At 41.2% G+C, this 22,655-nt stretch overlaps 2 protein-coding genes across 2 annotated transcripts in view; both read left to right on the top strand.

The window, feature by feature from the left end:
• Positions 1-1,898: 1,898 nt before the first annotated feature.
• On the top strand, positions 1,899-9,872 carry LOC108430744 (leptin receptor gene-related protein-like). Its single transcript, XM_017703406.2, has 4 exons — positions 1,899-2,012; positions 2,550-2,625; positions 4,702-4,888; positions 7,588-9,872. Exons 1-4 carry the CDS (start codon positions 1,997-1,999, stop codon positions 7,702-7,704), a joined length of 396 nt encoding a protein of 131 aa, XP_017558895.1. The 5' UTR covers positions 1,899-1,996; the 3' UTR covers positions 7,705-9,872.
• A 9,360-nt stretch (positions 9,873-19,232) lies between these two features.
• The window catches only part of pde4bb (phosphodiesterase 4B, cAMP-specific b), a 78,136-nt gene continuing 74,713 nt past the window's right edge, over positions 19,233-22,655 (top strand). Inside the window, exon 1 of the mRNA XM_017703407.2 lies at positions 19,233-19,387. The gene's annotated coding sequence lies outside the window, so the exon portion shown is untranslated. The remainder of the gene's footprint in view (positions 19,388-22,655) is intronic.

Genomic DNA, 22,655 nt, shown 5'->3' on the forward strand with positions numbered 1-22,655 from the left:
TCCTGCATTGTAAACCGTGAAACAAAACGCGTCAGACACTTTCTTTCGTTTTTCTTTCGTTTAATTCAATCCTAGAACAAGCAAGTAGAAACATATTCATGTATAATCATATCTTTTATGAGATACGGTGTCTGTTTTACATCAGAGGTACCTTCACGAATAAGGATTTTATCCTATACAGCTGTTTGCATAGCTTTTTTTGTTTGTGGAGAAATTCACTTTTTTCCTAAAGCGTAAACGTCCTCAATCATTCTAATGAACACCTGTGAATGACTGGAAGTCAGAGGCGGTGAGCAGCTATACGCTGTTGTCAGGAACAAAACCTTGTATCTCCAAAATGCTGACTTTACAGGAGAAGGAAAAATCCTGCTGTAGTTTTAATGGAAGTCAATGGAACCAGACATATTTCTAATCAATTTTGGGTCGTGTCTTCTGGCCCATTCATCATGAAAGTTTGAAACAATGTAAAGGACAAAGGGTATTTTCAAATTATGCAAAAAACTGGAAAATGGAGATACGAGGTTCTGCTCCGACCGCAGAGTATAGTTACTTACACTCATCGGCCTGTACCTAATAAAGTGTCCGGTGAGGGTATGTGTTTCACTGTAAAGATATTTAACTGCATTACTTCCATGAACACCCTAAAAATGGTTCTTTAACAGTTCTGTAGTGAAGGCAATGGTTACATAGAGAATACATGCATTTTGAACAGGTTTAATATGAATATATTGCTGTTCTATGGCTCTTTAAAGAACCTTGTTAAAATTGGTTCTATCTAGCACCAAAATAGGTTCCGCTAGAGCCACAGAACCTTCATTTTAGCACTGCTTTTGGACCCTTTTTGATGGATTTTTGTCCTATTAAAGAGTGATACTGTTGTTTTCATTGAATTACACTTAAGAAGAACGGATCACTCGTTCTTCGGTTCCGTTTGGTTCTGCGGGGCTCTGCTGTCGCCGCTTCTCACCTCTGAGCTTCAGGTTGTTTTACACCAAAAGGATCCCAAGACTGCAGTGCACCTAATGTGACATGGTGATCGTTGTTGAATGAACTTAATTAATTGAGGCAATGAGTTAAGATTCTTGTGGCCACAAATTACCATATTGAGTGCACAAATTACTATATTAAAGCCACAACTTTCTTATATTTAAATGAACACATGGAGGCAATGAATGAATATATTGAGGCCACAAATTTATATATTGAGGCTGCAAGTTAAACTACACATAAACTAAACATACTGAGGCCACGAATGAATATGTTGAGGCCACAAATTGATATTAAGGCCAAAAGCGAATATATTATTTTGCGGCTTTGAAATATTCGTTTGAGGTCTCAAAACATCAATTTGTGGCCTCAATGAATTATTATTATTAGGTGGCCTCAATATATTAATTCATGGCCACAAGAAACTTAACTTGTGGCCTCGACATATCAATTTGTTCCCTCAAAATGTTTATTTGTGGCTTCAATGTAGGAATTTGAGGCCCCAGTATGGTCATTTGTGGCAACAAGTAGCTTAACTTGTGGCCTCAATATATTAATTTGTGGCTTCGATGCAGGAATTTGTGGCCACAAGTAGCTTAACTTCTGGCCTCAAAATATTAATTTGTGGCTTCAACGTTGGAATTTGTGGCTTTAGAATATGAATTTGTGGCCTCGATATATTAATTCATAGCCACAAGAAACCTTTTGAAAAATAGGCACCATGTGACCAAAAGCGCTTCCATAAGTTTCCATAAGCACCATAAGTGCTGCACCTCTGAGGGGTTTTGTACTCGATGGGTTTCGGCAGCTCGTTTGGCGAATATTCGAGCGATTATTTCACCGAAATGCGATTATTTCACCTCAGCGAGTCTGACCTGCTGGAGCCGCTCTGAGCCGCGGCTAATGGAGCCGCTGCTCCTTTAAGAGCTCCGAGGCGCTCGGGGAGGAAATAGGAAGTGTTATAAAGACTTTAGCACAAAGAAACAAAAACGAAAGCAGTTCTTGAGAAATGGCGGGGATAAAAGGTGACTTTCAGGCTGAATTCTTCCCTTTTTCTGTCGCTTTAGCGCGAATAACGTGCCGAAATGCGCGTTAGCGTAAAGCTACGTCTTAGTTTAGCAACTACCACAACAGTCGACGTGTGGCGGAGTCGCCTCAGCCGGAGAGACGGCAGCGGCCGAAACGGCTCGCTTTCACGATTTTATGGCGATGTTAAATATGCATTTATGGTGTTTAACAACAGTATGCAGTCAGGATATAAGCGTTAGAGCAAGTGTCACGGTGCGAATTTGCCGAAAACATTTCATCCTGGTTCTATAAAAGGGCCAGTGAATGACAGTTTGACCGCATTTGGGGTCAGTTTGGACCATAACTGTGGTAAAACGCTGCTAAACCTAAACTGTTTTCAGCTTTTTTCTGTTTTTCCATAAGAAACTTTGTGTCTTAACGCACCGCGTTCTATAGGGGGCAGCAAAGTCAAAGTCTGCCTGAAACTTGACGCTTGACCAGTTTGTCCATCCTTGTTTGACAGTGTGTTAAACACAGTGGATGTTCTCTTACAGCTCTGGTTGGTTTGTCCTTCAGTGGTGCTCTCGGACTGACCTTCCTGCTGTTGGGATGTGCGTTGGAGCAGTTTGGGTAGGTGTTGTCACTCCAGTGATGTCCAGTGGAAAGACTTAAATGACAGTCTCACATATGGCTTTCAAATATGTGACATATATTAACATATATGGGTCATTCTCCATTGGGAGTGGGAATTCAGGTTTCACCCCAAAGCTAAATAATCTTAATATGTCCATCAACATCTCCTATCATCATGTATGCAAACAGGGGGGCTTAATTCCAAACATATCGTACAGTCACTGGTGTTGCATGAATGTGGTGTGACTCCAGTGACGGCCACGCCAGTGACGGTAATCCAGTGACGGTGACTCCAGTGACGGTCACGCCAGTGGCGGTGACTCCAGTGACAGTGACTCCAGTGACAGTGACTCCAGTGACGGTGACTCAAGTGATGGTCACACCAGTGACGGCGATCCAGTGATGGTCACACCAGTGACGGTGACTCCATTGACAGTCACGCCAGTGACGGTGACTCCAGTGACGTTCTGGTTCAAACTGAGGACTTTGTGAATCGGCTGACTCGTTGGCGGTTCAAGTGACCTTGTGCAACTATTTAGAATCAGTAATAAAACAATAATCTGGCATTATTTTGACAAAATAATAATTACCCAGCCATTAAAGCTCATAACACATGTTACGCATGTTAGTTATGAGCTGCCTAATAAACAAAATTATTAATAAATTAATGAAATATAGTGAGGAGGCCTTGAGATGCTTGATGAGCCTCGACCCAAAGAAGCAGTTTAATAGAGCGTAACATAAGAGTCCTGATAACACCAGTAACCAAAAACCTCTGAGACAAATGAGTTTTTAGAATAAAATACATATATTTTTAAATGTAGTCTAACGTTAATGATATAAAAAGTAAACATGGATCTGTTTTATACAAATTCCTAAGTTAAAGCTCTTAGAAACGTTTTATATCAAAAACTTTACTGTTTTCCATGCAGAGCGACTGGAACAGGCTAAAAAAGAAAGACCTGAGAAATAAGTAAAAAGTATTATTTCATCTTAGGTCGACTGTATAAATGTTCATACCGACTTTGGTAGCTTTTATTAAGCCCTGCAAACTTTTATTTGGACATTTATGTGATGTATATGCCAATTTATTTGAAAATTGAAAATTTTCAAATATGGGACATATGTTTCAATCATATATCATCATATATACATGTATTTAACACTCCTAAAAATGAAGGTTCTTCAAGGGTTCTTTAGTAAAGGAAAATGGTTCCATATAGCACCGAAAACGGTTCTTCTATTGTAACAATGTTTAGTCTGTAACATCAGAACCCTTTGTGGTGCTATAGAGAACCCTTTTCAAGAATGTTCTATATAGAACCATATACATGTATATATCAAAGATTCTGGTTGGTTATTTGAGTTCCTGTTGACTTTCTATCATCTGGAACCAGTCTGCCCATTCTCCTCTGACCTCTCACATCAACAAGGCATTTTCATCCACACAACTGACCGCTCACTGGATATTTCCTCTTTTTCGGACCGTTCTCTGTAAACCCTAGAGATGGTTGTGTGTGAAAATCCCAGCAGATCAGCAGTTTCTGAAATACTCAGACCAGCCCGTCTGGCACCAACAACCACGCCACGTTCAAAGCCCCTTAAATCCCCTTTCTTCCCCGTTCTGATGCTCGGCCTGCACTTCAGCAAGTCGTCTTGACCACCTCTACACGCCTAAATGTGCTGAGTTGCAGCCGTGTGATTGGCTGATTAGCTATTTGTGTTAACAAGCAACTGAACAGGTGTACCTAATAAAAATATATATTATTCATATAAGGCCTGTTATTGCATGTATGTTATTCATTTAGATTATTTGCTTTGAAAAGTCTTTCAGTGTTTGTATTAGATGTAAACAGTACATATGTGATCCATATATTCCAGATATTATGCATACAAGTGTTCATCCACCTATGAGCTATCTGTTTATGGCTCATATATATAATATAACATATATGTACATGTATTTTGAAATGTATGCCTCACCTTTTATGATGTGCATTTAGGGCCATATGCATGATCTCCATGTGGGGACTGTGCAGTCCAGTCATGCCCTGTGTTTCTGTCGTCCATTAGGGTTTACTGGCCACTCTTTGTCCTGATTTTCTACATCCTGTCACCGCTGCCACACTTCATAGCCTGCAGGTGTGGAGATGACACTGATTCCTCCAGCAATGCATGCAGGGAGCTTGCCCTCTTCCTGACCACCGGCATCGTCATATCGGCGTTCGGGCTGCCCATCATACTGGCACGGAAAGCAGTGGTGAGATTTTTTTCTTTCTGTCCTTCCACCAACCTGTCAGAGTCAGACACACAAGTCTGCATTAATGAAATATTATCGTGAAAGATTAAAGTTGCACAATTCTCTCCTTACCCGAAACGTACAGTCGTAACCATGACAGTCTGCCTGTCTTCGGACTACTTTGCCTTCAGAACTGCCTTAATGCCTTCATGGCAGACTTTCAACAAGGTGTTGGAAACGTTCCTCAGAGGTTCTGGTTAGTTATTAGAGTTACTGCTGCCTTTCTATCATCTGGAACCAGTCTGCCCATTCTCCTCTGACCTCTCACATCAACAAGGCATTTTCGTCCACACAACTGACCACTCACTGGATATCTCCTCTTTTTCTGACCGTTCTCTGTAAACCCTAGAGATGGTTGTACCACGGCACCTGAACTATTGCATGCGACTGTAGTTGATCAGCTGAGGTATGTTTAAAGCGTCCATAGTCTAAAGACAGGCATATTGTCTGAAAGAAATCAGAGTAAGAGCTCACAGCCCTGAGAAATCTGAAAGAAATCAGAGTAAGAGCTCACAGCGCTGAGAAATCTGAAAGAAATCAGAGTAAGAGCTCACAGCACTGAGAAATCTGAAAGAAATCAGAGTAAGAGCTCACAGCGCTGAGAAATCTGAAAGAAATCAGAGTAAGAGCTCACAGCGCTGAGAAATCTGAAAGAAATCAGAGTAAGAGCTCACAGCGCTGAGAAATCTGAAAGAAATCAGAGTAAGAGCTCACAGCGCTAAGAAATCTGAAAGAAATCAGAGTAAGAGTTCACAGCGCTGAGAAATCTGAAAGAAATCAGAGTAAGAGTTCACAGCACTGAGAAATCTGAAAGAAATCAGAGTAAGAGCTCACAGGACTGAGAAATCTGAAAGAAATCAGAGTAAGAGCTCACAGCGCTGAGAAATCTGAAAGAAATCAGAGTAAGAGCTCACAGCCCTGAGAAATCTGAAAGAAATCAGAGTAAGAGCTCACAGCGCTGAGAAATCTGAAAGAAATCAGAGTAAGAGCTCACAGCCCTGAGAAATCTGAAAGAAATCAGAGTAAGAGTTCACAGCACTGAGAAATCTGAAAGAAATCAGAGTAAGAGCTCACAGCGCTGAGAAATCTGACTGCTGAGTTAAAATCCAGCCTCTTTATCAGATTTCTAGACCTTCCAGAAGAAATCAGAGTGTCTGTTTACATGAGCATTCGAATAATTAGATAACTGCAGAAATTATGATTGGATTATTGAGTGCATGTAAACGCACTCACTGTGATTAGCTGTTATTTATCTCTGCTGAGCTGCCATTCATCAAACATATGAACACAAGAGCTACATGGAGAAAACTGCCTACCACTAAGGAACTGAGTGAATTAAGTAAGATTACAGCAGAAAGTGTGTGTCGTTTTCTGAATATGTTTAAATACATTTCGGACAGTGTACTGAGTATTCCGCCATCACTACTTAGAGATATTCTGCCTATTTTTATATTAAAAAACAAAAAATGTGTCGCTAAAAACTGTAGCAGCACATAAGTCTATTTGAGATTACTTGACATTACAACGCAGCTAGAGGCAAATATGTGATGATTTAGGCTTGGCACAGAGCTCATTGGTGGGGTATAACCTTGCATTGCATGTTAGCTACATTAGCCTCACAGCTCCTGAGTGTGAGGTAAAGGGAAAACTGAAAATCTGACACGGAAATTCAGCACTGTGTGAACGTCTTAGGCACCCAAGACACATTTTCTAAATCTATCTATTTGTGTAGTTTTTGTTTGCTGAGTGTTAATATTTGAATAAGCAAACTTTATAGAATATTAATTAATAATGATTTTATATATCGCTGGTGTCGGAAACAAAACCTTGTATCTCCATTTTTGCCGATTTTCAGTTTTTGACATAATTTGAAAACATATGTTGGCCGTTACATTATATGTAAATTTCATGAAGGATGGACCAAAATAAACAGCCAAAAATGACTTGGAAAGACGTCTGGTTCCATTGACTTACATTGGAAAGTAATGCATGTTTTTTCCTTCTGCTGTACAGTTACCGTTTTGGAGATACGGCAGTGAGTGATGTTCTGGATGTTGGTGTGTTTGTTTACCCATTTCCAAGCCGCTCCTCGAGGAAGCCCAGTATTATATGTAGTTAAAAAGCAGCTCCTGGTTTGACCAATCAGTGCTCAGTAAATTGAGCTCATGATGTAATTGATGATATTAACGAGTCTCTGTGGCGGCTGTGAAGGTGTCCAGCAAAAATATGGACCCGAGAAATTCTTGTTACTTTTTATTGTTTTTCTGTTTATTTGAATTATGAATACGACTTTATTCTAATGTATATTGTGATAAACTCACTGCTGAGGTTAACTGTTTAAAAATTTGCTTAGATGCCTAAAACTTTCACACAGTGCTGTATTTCTTAGTCAAGTACCAAAATACTGAAAAATTTAGGCCAAAAATGGTCCAAAGTGGCCTTAAATTTAGACTGAAAGAAGTTTTTTTTAGTTTTGGTTTTCAGACGAGTGTATCCTAGATTTGAAGAATTGTCACTTCACTATCCTCAAATCATTTGCATTTCTTGGCTGCCTTGTGCTGTAGAGCATTTGTAGCAATGCTTTTGCAGAAAAGCGTGACATGATGTTCCTGTAATGTACCATGTAACAGTCCGTGATTCACAATGAATGTCGTCAACAGATTTACTGGGGAGCCTGCGGCCTGGTGATGGCAGGCAATGCCGTCATCTTCCTCACCATTCTTGGTTTCTTTCTGATTTTCGGCGGTGGAGATGATTTCAGCTGGGAGCAGTGGTAGAAGCCAGTGATGACGGTGCCAGATTGAGGGTAAAACCTCATCTCTACTGGTCTGGAAACGCAGGAGGGAGGAAGGGAAGGGGAGGAAGGGGGGATGTGCAATAGAGGAGCACTAAGGCCAAACTCCACTAATCACAATAACGGGTTACTTTGGCAGTACTGTTGAGGAAGAGGGGTAGGGGTCACCAAATCTTGGGGGTATGGACATGGACTGAGACGAATGAGCAGGAACTATGGCACCCCCCCCCCGAGAGTTCCCCTGAACTGTGGACTCTCACTTTAAATCAATAGCCGTCTCACTCAGTCATGTCTCCTCTCGTTTCTAACTCTAGTTCCACACTTTCAGTAGGGCTTAATGTGCAGCCCATAGCTCAGCGCACACAATAAGCGTTCACCACAAGCCACATTACTGACGTGTTTGCGTTATTTCTCTTATAATTCCAGCAGTTACGTAGGTTCTGTGACGGTCGTCTAAGGAGGTGCGACAGTGAGCTAAATATTTCTGGTAAATTCCAAAGATCTCCTGGGAAACTGTAGAACTTGGCAAGCTTCAAGGTTGAATACAAACAAAAAAGCATAACAGAGCTTTGTGTGAAGACAAAGCTTCAGCCATATTGCAACATATCAGCCGAAAAAACATTCTCCAAAACCTCACTGCGGCCTTGACCGCATGGGTTTGTTTTGCATGATGCTACCGCCTGGTGTGATTCATCGTTGCTCTTTCGTTATAAAGAACCCTTTCTGACTCTTTAAATCGGACATGTTGGCCTAACAAAGTCCTTCTTATTCCAGCTGACTGAGTATTCTACACTCAACAATACTCCATTTCAGCTCTGACTTTTCTAGGACGCACAGTCTGGCTTGAAGTTTGTAGTTACTCTGATTCATATTTAAATTTTAGGTCGCTGAAACTAAGCCAAGGTTATTGCTGCCTTTTTGTCCATAATCCTCAGTGGCGTTTGTCTTTCAGTACAGCTGTCCTTCCCTAAAAATCCATCAGCTGAAGCGACCAACTTTGGTGGATGGCTTTAAACAGCTTTAAATGGAAGTCATCTGACATTATTCCACATTTTCTTATTTGGCCAACTTTCAGATGTCCATATTCTTTGATTTTTCTACCTGCCATGTCTCTCCAGGCTGTTTAAATAACACGGACATGTTCTGTCCTCGCCACCTTTCTTTCTTTGTTGGTCCAACCATGTTGTCACCTCAAAATGGTCTACAGCGTCCTTTATCTCCTAGAGATATGAGCTTATTCTGTGTCCTTTTATCTAGAAACTGGAGCGCCACCACTGCTAATGTGGAAAATGTCACACATTGTAAAACCTATCGCACAATTTTGACTGGGCCAATAAGATTAGCCAAGGTAGATGTATATATACATATATATATGCGCTCATTCCTATGTCCATACTCCCTGCCCCCCCTTCTCTTTTCCTAACAGTGTTACTTGGTCGAGCCATTTTATCAACCCAGCAATGTTTGTCATTGTCAACGTATCATCACGTTGATCCCTCTCACCATTTTAGGCCTTGACGTTCTCGAATCCGTGTTTACATAAGCATTACCAAAGCACACCCCTTCCAATCCTTCCTCTTTCATCATTCCCAACTTAATACAAACCATGATTTACTCCTACAGTAAGCACCTAAAGGCTAACAGGGCTGGTGGGGGGCACGCCAATTCAGAGAGGAGCCGTGCCGTCATTAAATGTGTGTTGGGTGTTGGTTTCTATTGCCAAACCGGTCTTTTCTGTGTATTATAAGGATGGAAGTTTATTTTATTTTGTCCATCCCCTCCAAACTGACACAATTCTATAGCTATATATATATGAAGACACTTTCTCTGGGGAAGTACCTATGCAACTCAGAATACACTTATATTTTTGTAGCTCTGATTTCACCTGGATCTCGTCTGGCTCATTCTGTCCTGATTTCACGTTTCGTACTACTGGTAGTTATTGGTGTTTCGAAACACACGCAGTTCATAACAGACATGATCAGTTTTAATCCACTGTGTAGTTGTTTCTTCTTCACTCATTTCCACAGGATTGCATCAGTAGTTTTCAGATTAACTGCGTAGCTTCATGCGCTTATTACAAGCATTTGCGAAAAACCTTTCATTTGATTTTGTACATACTGTTATGAAATAAAGCACCTTGTATTTAAACTGTTTGCTGTCATGTTCATTCAAAAATACATATCAACTACAAATATAACTCGGCCATTATTACATCTGTTGAAAACAGGTCTATTCTCGTCCTGCAGAGGTGCTGTAGTGATACTTTAAGGTTTGAAGACGAGGAAATCCCCCGTCTGATGATGTGTCTTGAAGGATATGTTGAAACACTGCAGGGGCTTTTAGGCTGATGCTTGGGCCCAGTCCCACTGCTTAGTTGCAGTGACACCCTTGCTCCTTGGAACTGACGAGTTGTAGTGGTTGAGATCTTCCCTCTGAAATGAGTCCCTCTAATAAAAGAGCATCACTTCATTAACAGCTCCCAGCGCTGCTCTGTAGGTGACCCTGCCCGTCTGCAGTGACAGCAGAGGAGGGGAAAGTTCAGCTCCTCACTGCTGGGCTTTAGTTACATTTAGGGATCATACGCCTTCAAAGAGGGGGGCAATTATTTATTATCCCCCACCCCTAATTCTTCTGTGATATGAAGCTGAAGTCAGATATTTTCCAGATTCTCGTTTGAATTTCCACCTTAAATGGAGCAGCAGTTCTGAAGCCTGAGGCACCAGAATGTATCTGCTGCACAATTTAAGGTGGAATGAGAAATTTAGTAAGCTACCGAGACTTCAGCTCTTACAGGGTTAAGCGGTAGGGGCGAGGGGTGAAATGGGACTGGGCCTTGAAGAGAGAGTGCTTAAAATGTTTTTTCTATTAGCTGGTTAATATCGATGGACATCACATAGGTAATATTGACGCTGAGAAGCTGAATATTACTAAAGAACTTGTTGAAAGAAGAATTTCCACTCCAGGTATCTCAAACGCTAGAGGGCACTCCTGAAAGTGAATGGGTTCAAATGGAATATATGGAATGTAAAAGAACACATTTTATTTCCTGAACACAGAGCAGCATAAAACATTTTAACACCGCTGTAATATTTTTACGAACTTTTAAACTCGAGTTATAAAAGTTTAAAACGGCGCCTCGTGTACATCCATGACGTCAGTGAGCACGAACAGCCAACGAGCTGCGCCGCTCGCCAACGAATCATCACTCGGTAGCAGCAATGCCAGCGTTCTGCTGCCCAAAACCCGTTTGTTGTAGAGAAAACATACATCTGAGTTTTCTTTTCTTTTTTTGGTGAAATCCATCCTACTTCCTAAAGTACAGGAAAGTTCTGGCTGAGTGATTAGAAACAATTTTTTCAGTTTTTAGCCATTTAGTTCCATTTACTCCCATTCATTGAGGACTCGCTCATGGGCGCCCTCTACTGTTTTCAGTCATGTTTTAGATATAACGGGGGAAATAAGAAGTGGCCAGGCTCCTCATAAACTGGCTCTGATATTACATCCGTGGGGGAGATTCCCTGTGGCAGCGTGACATATTTGCGTAACCTGATTGGTCAAGTTTGAATTCTGTCAAGCCAGGTGGTTGAGAGATGCGGTGTTGCTCTGCAGAATATTGCATAACATGACAAATATCATATTAAACACTAGATATGAGCCAGAATACCTATTAACTTTGTCACATGTTGATCTATCTGGTCCTGGGTTCCTGGTGCCAGCTAGTGTGTAGTTCTAATTGCAGCGGCCGAATCTTCTCTAGGAAACCTTGCGTTATTTTGAGAAACTGCTTCCACTTTGAGCCGACCTTCTTTTCATCTGTAGGCTTTTGTACTTGTTTTGACTGCCCACATTAGAGGACTTCTATTTAGAGCTAAAATGGTGGCATGAAACACAAAACTCCTCTGCCGCCCACAGAGCGATTCTGCTGCTATTTGGCATTTTCCAACAGCATTTCACACATAAACTCCTGGAAGAGGCAGAAGAAGCAGAGATGCCTTCCTATAAGGCACGGCCAAATTATCCTTTTCAAAAAAAATACATATATATTGATCTCTCCATGGCTACTTTATTAGGACCCCCTCCCTTGTAGCTCCTCCTTGCTGGTGTACAATAAAAGTCTTTAGCCTGTCTGCTAATGCACATTTCATGTTAGAAATCCTCCCATCCTTCATCAGTGGTCAGTTTCTGTTCACAGAATATCTCAGCTGGATATTTTTGGGTCATGGAGCACTCTCAACCTGTCTGCCATCTGGTCAACAGTGGCTCTGTGGTCAAAATGTGCCACTGTCATAGGATGGCACTTTTACCACAAATGAGTTTGTGAAATTTCTGTCCTGCTAGATCTGCCCCGGTCAACTGTAAGTGCTATTATTGTAAAAATGAAGCATCTATGGGCAACAATAACTCAGCCAAGAGGTGGCAGATCACACAAACTCACAAAGCGGGGCTGCTGAGTGTTGAAGCTTGAAAAATTGCATATCCTCAGTTTGATCCTTCACTACAAAGATCCTCTGGAAGCAAGAACTGTGTGTTGGGAGCTTCATGAAATGGGTTTCCATGGCTGAACGGCCACACACAAGCCTAAGATCGCTATGTGCAATGCCAAGTGTTGGCTGGAGTGGTGTAAAGCACGCCACCTCTCGACCCTTGAGCAGTGAAAACATGCTTGATGAATCATGCTTCACTATCTGGCAGTCTGATGGACAAATTTAAGTTTGCTGGAACCCCATCTAACACCTTTGAGATGAACTGGAACGTTGATTACGAGCCAGGCCTTCTCGTCCAACATCAGTGTCAGACCTCACAAATGCTCTTTTTACTGAATGGACACAAATTCCCACAGACATGCTCGACAGTCTTGTTGAAAACTTCCCATTACAGTGTAGACTGTTAAAGCTGCAAAGAAAGGGCATGGTTTTGGAATAAGATGTCTATATAGGTGTGATGGTCAGTTGTCCACATACTTTTGGCCATGTAGTGTATAAGGCAAGTGGCACTCATGCAGTGGAGAGTGAGTGGAAATACAAGATAGTGGTTTCTAATGAAGTGGACGGTGAGTGTGTAGCTCGATTAGAGGACCTCTATCCCTCTTATTAAGACGTATTAACAAAGCAGTCACGAAAACAGTGTGTCACAAACAGCATCCAGGAACGAACACATACCCTTGCAGAGTGTGCAAGCATAAAAGCATGACTTACTCAGGTTGAGATGAGTTAAGAGATAATTCGGCTTGTTTTTTTTGTACCATGAACAGAAATGCAGGACCAACAGTACCTCTAGGTCAGCAACATGCAGCTCTGGAACTGCATGTGGCTCTTTTACTGCCCTGTTGCGGCTCCACAGAATTAGATTTTCTTTCACAGTAAAATAAAGCTCTGCTGATCGTTCAACACAGTTTAACAATAAATGGTCTTCAGCTAATGTAGAACTGCTAATTCACCCTTTAACCCTGAAGATCAGCACAGACTGCTGGTCACCATAGCAACACAGACAACAGTCTCACCCAGCTAGTAGGTAACGAAACGGCAAAGAGAGAGATTTAAGACGAACATCGATAATTTGGAAATGAATGGACTTATTTGCGTTTATAATAATTACAGCTGGTTTCCTGATACGTTTAATCTGCATCGAGAAACTGTCAAACAGTAAAAAGTCAAGAGGCTAAAGCCACTTCTCATTCTCCGATTCTTGCTCAAATTGTCCCGTTCCACCTTAAATGGTGCAGCAGTTACATTCCGGTGCCATTTAAGGTGGAATGAGAAAATTCGAGCAAGAAGCTGGCGAATGAGAAGCGACTTCAGCCTTGTTAAAAATCAAACGTTGAGAGACATTTTACAAGAAGCTCCTCCACTTTGGCAGAAAAGTTTCCTGCTGGAGATGTGAGAAAAGTGCCTATAGCTGAGCTAAAGCTTAAAGCAGAGCAAAGAAAGTCTGCATTTTCATATATTATGATATAAAACATTACTTCAATAAAATGGACGTAAACTGTTGTGGCTCCCGAGTTGGTTTGATTTTTATTAAAGGACAAAACGGCTCTTCTTAACATTTGGGTTGCGACCCCTGTTCTAGGACGACAGCGACTGATAAACCCCTAAAGCCTGCCATCTCTTCTGATTGTACCTCACATGCTTTAGCATCTTCAAGTATCTGGGAGGAATAAACCCTGGGCCGTGTGGCCATGCAGGGGCCTGATTGGCTGATGTGTTCAGATAAACAAGAGGGCCTATTTGTCCAATGAGGCTGCTGCAATTTGTTTTCTCATGGACCCTCAATCACAGAAAGCACTTGGGACTGGAACCCGAATCTCAGTGGTGGAACACGCCTCCGCATTGCTAAGCAGCGCCTTCATTAACCGGGCCGATGGGGGTACGGCACAGCGCTGCTATAATGGCATACGTCTAGGAACCTGACAGCATTTTACAGCAGCATTCATCTCTGGTGCCTTTCCAAGCCACCACATTTGAGCATTTGAATTAATTCGGCGCCGCCATTTGATCCGATGTGTTTTTATTGGAGCCGCCTGTGGCACCACATCAAAGTCCAAACACATCTGAAGTTTGGAAATGATTTGTACTCCTGCGGTGGGAAGGCAGAATGACGTGTGAAATGAAAGAGCAGAGGAGAGGGTGACAGTCATTTGGCCAGAGGAGGCTGTCTGCCTGTGCTCAGGCTTTCTCAAAGCTGCTCTTCCCCGCCAGTTAAATAAACGAGAGGCCTGCAGACGGCGACCGCAGTGCCAGCGGTGTTGCTCAGTAATGACCTCCCCCCCAGGGGCCAGCTCTATTTTTGAGCAGACTCAGAACACACAGATGAGACTTTTAAAAGGAGGTGGAACACAGGTCTGCAAAAAAGATGTTCCCAGTCTCTGCTAATGCAAGAGTGACCTTCAATCTGAAGACTGTACTGTGATTTCGTGAGTGCTACACATGTATTTGGATGAATTAATGAATAACGAGTACGAACTGATTACAATGCAGACATCATCCAACATAAACACGGACAGATTACATACAACATAAACGTAACTAGCTAACTTACACCTATAGCTTAGTGAACATTAGCATTGGACTATTACATGCTGTAGCTACATAAGTAGCTTAGCAACTTAGGCTACATAATTCAGGAAACTGGGGCTCCTAACAACCACCTGGAAGAGCTGGTAGACACCAAAACTGCCCCCATCAGATAAACAGCGCTGAAAGCTTTGATCTCTGAGAGAGGAGAAGATCAAGCAGCTTCAGATCTGAAAACATCCACAGGTGCTTCTGTCCATCCTTCCACTGTGAGAAGACCACTCAGCGCTGTGGGTCTGAAAAGATGTGTAGCTGATCAAGAAGAACCTCACTGAGAAAAGGAGATGGACGCGTCAAACAAAGAAGATGAACAATGGACTGACCGCCCCAGAGTCCAGACCTCAACACCACTGAATGGGTTTGATTACTTCAAATCATCAACCAGCTTCTGGAAGCTGGAATGAAGGAAATGAATGACACTCTAAATACTGAAAAAATGAGTACATATTGACTAGAAATGGTAACTATTATTACTCGGATAATAATTATAAAAGACAATATCATTATAAATGAAGGCTCAAGTTATTACACATTAAAAAGAAAGCCAAACACTCTTATCCTCCAAAACGTCAGCTGTAGGATGGCTTCAGTTAGCAGTTCAGAAAATTTGTTTTGTATAGTTTTCTGTGTATTTTGTGCATTATTACAGAGCCCTGCTGGTGACATCATGTATAAATAAAACTAACGCATGGCCATGCCATATAAACGCATGGGAACGAGATAAGTCACAGCCTTATCGAGGTGAGGTACGGGAACGAGATGATGCCTTTTTAAGCTGTGGTCAAGGCTTATTATCTCATTCCCATGCCTAACTAAGTTGTGGCCATGCATTAAGATCTCATGGTCACGACTAAGTTAGGCATGAGAACAAAATAATTAAGTCACAGCCTTGACTTAGATGGGGAGTGGGAACGAGATCATGCCTCATTAAGCTGTGGTCAAGGCTTATTATCTAATTTCCACACCTTAGTAAGTTGTGACCAGGCGTTAGGATATTGTAGCCATGACTTAATAAGGTCTGAGAACAAGATATTTAAGTCACAGCCTCTACGTGGTGAGGCTTGGGAATGATTGTGGGATTGTGGCTTAATTATCGCATTCCGATGCCTTACTAAGGCCATGCATTAGGATCTCATTCCCACACCTTACTCACATATTATTTTCATTTATATGGGATGTCACCAGCAGGTCTACATTATTACTGTTGTTATTACTATTGTCATTACTAATGAGTTGGTTCATTTGCAAACTGGCTTATTGCAGATATCCTCATGCTGACTTTTTAGATGATACGTTTTTTCATTCTTCCTTTTCATTCAAGCTTCATAACAACAAACATAGCTCTGGTTCCGATACACCCTGCAGTTGTCCTCACTGTTGTGTAACAAGAAGCAGATCTATTCATCTTCACTTTGCTATTGAATCAATCTTATAACATTGACATGATGGATGGCTGATCCCTGCTGGTAGAAGATCCTCCAGAGTGGGCTTGTAATTCATAATTTAACTTGGGGAAAGCAGTAAATGTATAATTCAGGCTTCGAGTTGAGATGCACTGGTTGAAGAGCCAATTGATAAACTCAGTCCACTCAGTAGGTTCCCAGCAGAAAGCAAAAGAGGGCAAAGTAAGTGTGTGGAAGAGTCGGATGAAGTTGAGGGTTAGAGGGAAGGACCCTCCAGTGGCAATGGATCTCTGCACTAGGACAACCGTTGCCTGGAAACAGCCTTACCGTCATCTTTTTTATTGTTTGTATCTTTTTGTTTTTGATAGGTACTTTGGCCTTGAATGTGGGCCAAGGAGACAAGCCATGCTTCACTGTCAGCTACTGAAGGAGTCATATGAGCCTTTTTAGATTGACGCAAGCCTCATGCAAGTCCAAGAGAATGAATAAAAACAGTAGGCAAAGGAAGTTGGTGCTTGGATGATGCTGCTCATATACAGTACACTGCTAGTGCTCGGGTCCCCATGCTGTACTCATACTCACACCAATTGTCATCCGGTTTGTGCGCGTTGCCAATGGAGACAGTCAGGAGCAATTCCTTAAAAGCATGATGCAGAACCACTGAGAGGAATCAAGACTCGAACGAAAAACACTCAGAGAACATGAGGAAGAACCACTGAGAGGAATCAAGACTCAAAACGAAAAACACTCTGAGAGCATGAGGAAGAACCAATGAAAGGAATCAAGACTCGAACAAAAAACACTCTGAGAACATGAGGAAGAACCACTGAGAGGAATCAAGGCTTAAAAGGGGAACAAAGTCTACACAGAAGATTAAAGAGAGGCTATGAGATAATGCAGTGGAAGATCCAGGGGTCACACAGATGGAAGATGAAAGTCAGACAGACATCTGAACGATCTACTGATTGCATGGGACACAAGCAGAATGATACAGAACATGGTGGACTAAATAAAAGTTCATGGGGGAACACATACAGGACATTAGATACAGAACATGGTGGAACACATTCAGGACAGTAGATACAGAACATGGTGGAACACATACTGGACAGCAGATACAGAACATGGTGGAACACATACAGGACAGTAGATACAGAACATGGTGGAACACATACAGGACAGTAGATACAGAACATGGTGGAACACATTCAGTACAGCAGATAAAGAACATGGTGGAACACATTCAGGACAGAAGATATAGAACATGGAACACATACAGGAGAGCAGATACAGAACATGGTGGAACACATACAGGGCAGTAGATATAGAACATGGTGGAACACATACAGGACAGTAGATACAGAACATGGTGGAACACATCCAGGAGAGCAGATACAGAACATGGTGGAACACATACAGGGCAGTAGATATAGAACATGGTGGAACACATACTGAACAGTAGATACAGAACATAGTGGAACACATACAGGACAGTAGATATAGAACATGCTGGAACACATACAGGACAGGAGGTACAGAACATGGTGGAGCACATACAGGACAGTAGATATAGAACATGCTGGAACACATACAGGACAGGAGGTACAGAACATGGTGGAGCACATACAGGACAAGATATGTAGAACTTAGAGGAACATACAACTATGTAGAACATACAGGAACACTCACAAGGATTGCAGTTTCCATAAACAGCTTTGGAGTTCATGCCAAGGTTTGCAGCTTTAAAGTGAATTACAAATCATGACAGTTCAAGAAGTTTGTTGGTGGTTAACTTTAAATCTGTAACATTAACATTAAAATCTCTGGTGGAGACTGTAAAGAAGGGACGCTGGCTCATTGGGATAGCAGGTTTATCTGAGTACAAAACTGAGTGCTTTCAATGAACATGAACCTCAGCTGAAGTGGAGTGGGGGAGGAGAAAGAGACGGTATCATGAATGCTTTTCTGCTGATGTGGAGGAACATTCTGCATGTGGTCCTCGAGTGTCGTGCATTAGCATACCTGTCTTCCAACTCCAGCTCCATCACAATGAGAGAAATATGGAAACCTGCTTCTGCTACTGGAGAAAAATATATATATTTACTATTTAGTAAGTCATATTAATGAGGGTTTTTCCATAATTATGACTTAATATCTTAAAATAATAATTTCATTATGCATTTCATTATTATGACTTAGCATCTCACAATAAAGAAAATATTTCTCATAATTATGAACATCTCATAATTACTATTACTATTTCATAATAACGATAATTTTATTCATAATTATAGAAAGTCATAATTATGAAATGTCAAGTCATAATTATGTGAAAGTAAATCATATTTATGCGAAAGTCATAATTATCAGATGCTAAGTCACAATTATAAAGTGAGATGCTATATCATAATTATGAGAAAACATAATTATCAGATTGTATCTCACCATTATGAAATAGTCATAATTATGAGAAAGTGAGACATAATTATGAGATGCTGAATCATAATTATAAGGTAAGTCACAAATATGAGATGTAAAGTCATAATTATTAGATAGAATCTTAATTATTATGACATAGCAAGTCATAATTATGAGAAAAGGAGCAATAATTATGAGATGCTATGTCATAATTATGAGATACTATGTCATAATTATGAGAAGGTAAGACATACTTATGAGCTACTAAGTCATAATTGTGTGATAGTAAGTCGTAATTACGACACAGAAAGTCATAATTATGAGATACTAAGTCATAATTATGAGAAAGTAAGACATACTTATGAGATATTAAGTCATAATTGTGAGACAGTAAGTCGTAATTATGACACAGAAAGTCATAATTATGAGATACTAAGTTATAATTATGAGAAAGTAAGACATACGTATGAGATACTAAGTCATAATTAATCATATAAATAAAAATAATATGATCATTGACGTAAACAGAACGCTAGTAAACGGCGCTGTGGTTCATGACGGGAGGCAGAGACTCAGTCAATCGATGAGCCAAAGCCAAAGCCTGTGAGCAGCGAGGGAGAGAACAGAGGAGGAGGTGGAGGAGAGGGCTAGTCATTCCTCTTCTATTGGGATAGGAGGAGAGAGAAATAGTCTCCCACTCGTTTCACCCATCGTTATTCCACCCTCCATCTCTGTCTGCACCTGCTTTCGTCACGCGAGTGAACAGCACAAGGTAAGCCGCTCTCAGTCCGCGGAAAAGCCGCCTCGAAACAGCCGAAAGGGACGAGGCTGAAGTTGGCTCCCCGTTCGCCAGCGTCTTGTTCGAATCTTCCCGTTCCACCTTAAATGGTGTGGCAGTTACATACCGACGCCTGTGCGCCTGAATGGAACTGCCGCGCCATTTAAGGTGGACCGGGAAAATTAGAATAAGAAGCAGACTTCAGCTTCGTCCTTTCGAAAGGGAGGCGTTGTTTTTGTCACGGCAGGTCTGTTAGATGCTCCACGGCAGGGAAACACACTCACTCGTCCATTTCTTCTCGGTTTTTTAACTTTTTTTGGTAGCAAGTTATTAAAAAAGAGCCGAATTGTCGTCCTAAACCGTGCAGTTGCAGCTCTGACGTTACTGAGTTCAGCGTAACGGTAGTCAGGCTACAGACGTGCTCGCGTATGCTAACGCCGACATAACGACATAATATTTCATAACGGCAATAAAAGTTGACCATGTTGGCTGGATAAAGTGTTTGGTCGTTAGAAGAGCCCAAAGAAAGCCGGTGTCTGGACTCCGGGCGTCATTTTACGTCACGTTAACGTTAGAAGTGACGGTACAGGCTAACTTAACGCTAGCAGCCCAGTCGAAACCAGCGAGAGTTCGCGTCGTGTCGAAAACGGTCGTTTCTGACGAGACTTCTGTGTTAAAATGCGCTCTAAACTTAATAAGCCCACCAGTGGGAAGTCCAACTCGAACGGGACGAACTTGTTGTCCTTAACAGCTTTTACTCACACAGAAAAGCCCAAAGTTAACCGATTTGTTATACAGCGATACGCGTTTCGCGGTATTTTAGGCGCCTTCCATTCATAGAGGTCAGTTTGTGTCCCGTTAACTACCTTTTTAAAAGCAGTAAAGTAGCTGTTGTTTTCTATGTCTGTAAAAAAATGAAATCTGTGCTTTAATTCTAAGTAAAATCGACGCATTTCGCTTTAAAATCATCACGAAAACGCGTGAGACGGCGGCGTCCCCCTTTTATAGGGTGAATTTGGGCTGTACCACCTCACTGTCATCCAACTTCTCTATGAAATTCATTCGTTAAAACACCATAAATACGTTGCTATTTTGGTTCATTTCCAGGCAATATAATGTTATAAAAGAGTTGCTGTCCCCTATTAATTGATTTAATTGAACAAATCCTCCAAAAAAAGTCATTTTAAACAGTGTTCCCCATTTTACGCGCACTGTTAAACAAACTTGTTCTCCCCCTCGTGAAAAATGGAACATTCCATTTACTATGATACTGGACTTAGCTTCATGTTGTTTTCTGCAAAATGACCATGAAATAAGTCTCACTTTCTCAGTTTATGTAAAAAACTGTCGTTTGGCTGCAGTAAAGCTTGATCCCTGAAGCCTGTTACTAAATTATTGTGAAAGGGAACATATTTCATTTTTACATGCATGTAATCTGTATGGTTGTTAGTAGCTGTGCACCCTGCCCAGCTGACCGCTCCTGAATGCCGCATGTTTTAGCTTAGTTTACCAATTTTTTAAAACAATCAATTATTTGGAATGAAAATTGGTTGAAATAAGCAAAGATTTAATGAAGATATTTTGATTAAAACCTTTTTTTATTACCCTTCTGCTCTACGCAGTGTTGTGTGACTGCATTAATATCAAGTGAATGGCAAATATCCTGTTGGTCACTTCAGGCCTGTTGGTCACATCAGGCCTGTTTTTCAGTAATTTATGGTGAAAACAGCTCATATATTATGTGACTTGGCATCCTGAGGTGGGAAAATAATTTTGTCGGAAGGTTAAGCACACACTTTGACTGACACTTTGTAAAATAAAGTGCATTTTTACAGAGTTTTGAGGACTTAAATGAACTCTATTCACAGAAAATGACCGTAAACATTGCTAGGATACGACATTACGACTCCTCCCAGGAATATACAGACTGTACTTTATATCCAACCTGGTTTATATTTATGTTTCGGTTCATGATAAACAGCAACAACTCAGACTAAAGCGCAACTTTCTTTAAGTCCTTCACACCAAATATGAAACCGAAATATTTTAAGATGACCATGTTTTGTTTTTCAAAAAAAAAAAAAAAAAAAGAGGATACTGTGGGCAGGAGAATGGCAGAAGTAGACTAGTGGTCTCTAATGATAACCACTAAGGCCGTTTCCATTAGAAAGCAAAACCATTGGGATTTTAATCCGAATGGTTCCGTTTTTTTTCAGCAGGGAACATGAAAGCAAAGCCAAATCCCAGCCGGAAGTCCCAAAAAGATGTGCGGAAAAAGAGGCGTATAGTCACTGTAGAGTATATGGACTCATATTTTTAACTATATCGCTGCTGTCATTTGTCAATTTTGGTCATTTTTCAGTTTTTGACGTGATTTAAAAGTGCCTGTTCCCCTTTACGTTGTTGGATAATTTCATGACGATTGGATCAAAAGAAACGGCCCAAATGTACTCGGAAAGATGTCTGGTTCCATTGACGTACATTAAAAGTAATGAATGTTTTTTCCTTCTCCTGTAAAGTTACCATTTTTGGAGATACGAGGTTTCGTTCCGACAGCAGTGATATATAAAAATGTAAAAAAAATCTCACAAGGCAGGTAAACAGGGCCTTTTGGCAGCTACTTCCCGTTTTGTGAAAGAAGAACAGAGAGCAGGCAGTTTCACTGCCTCGTTCAGGAGCTGGAAGTTTATGAGTGCTTTCACACACTGAGCTCAGACGACTGTCACAGAGGTGTAGCGGCTGAGACGCAGCCAGTCAGTCCGTCTGTGTTGTCGCCCTGTCGGAGCCAGAAACAAGAGCACAGGGTTGAATTTGTTAGAAATCTGAATTGGAACGTTATCATGTTGTTCATTTGAACGTGGTACCACCTGAAATTGAATTCTGAACTGGAAATAAATTTTACGGTTTTCGAAAGAGCAATAAAAAAAATCTGAAACTGGATTTTACAGTTGAGGATGTACATATAAATGGATGTGTCTCAGTCGTTGTAACAGTCGGGAGTGAGGAGGTGGACGCATAAGCGGAGATAAGCAACATTTATTAAGGGCAAATCCAGGGTCATAGTCGAAACGGTCCAGGGTCATAGAGCCAACACGGATAGATCGGGGGACAGACATGACAGACACCATAATCCAACAGTACAAGCAGAGCAGAACAAACGACAGTACATAGACCAGTACACCCAACAAACAACAAAGACCAGCAAACACAAGGGGCAAACACAGGGCTTAAATACACAGGGTATGCGAGGGACAGGTGGGAA

This window comes from Pygocentrus nattereri, chromosome 2, assembly GCF_015220715.1.
Source record: "Pygocentrus nattereri isolate fPygNat1 chromosome 2, fPygNat1.pri, whole genome shotgun sequence".
NCBI classification, from domain to species: Eukaryota; Metazoa; Chordata; class Actinopteri; order Characiformes; family Serrasalmidae; genus Pygocentrus; species Pygocentrus nattereri.

Coding starts and splice junctions, on each gene's coding strand:
- LOC108430744 (XM_017703406.2), top strand. Junction 2,626..4,701: donor TGTGCGTTGGAGCAGTTTGG/GTAGGTGTTGTC, acceptor GTCGTCCATTAG/GGTTTACTGGCCACTCTTTG. Junction 4,889..7,587: donor TACTGGCACGGAAAGCAGTG/GTGAGATTTTTT, acceptor TGTCGTCAACAG/ATTTACTGGGGAGCCTGCGG.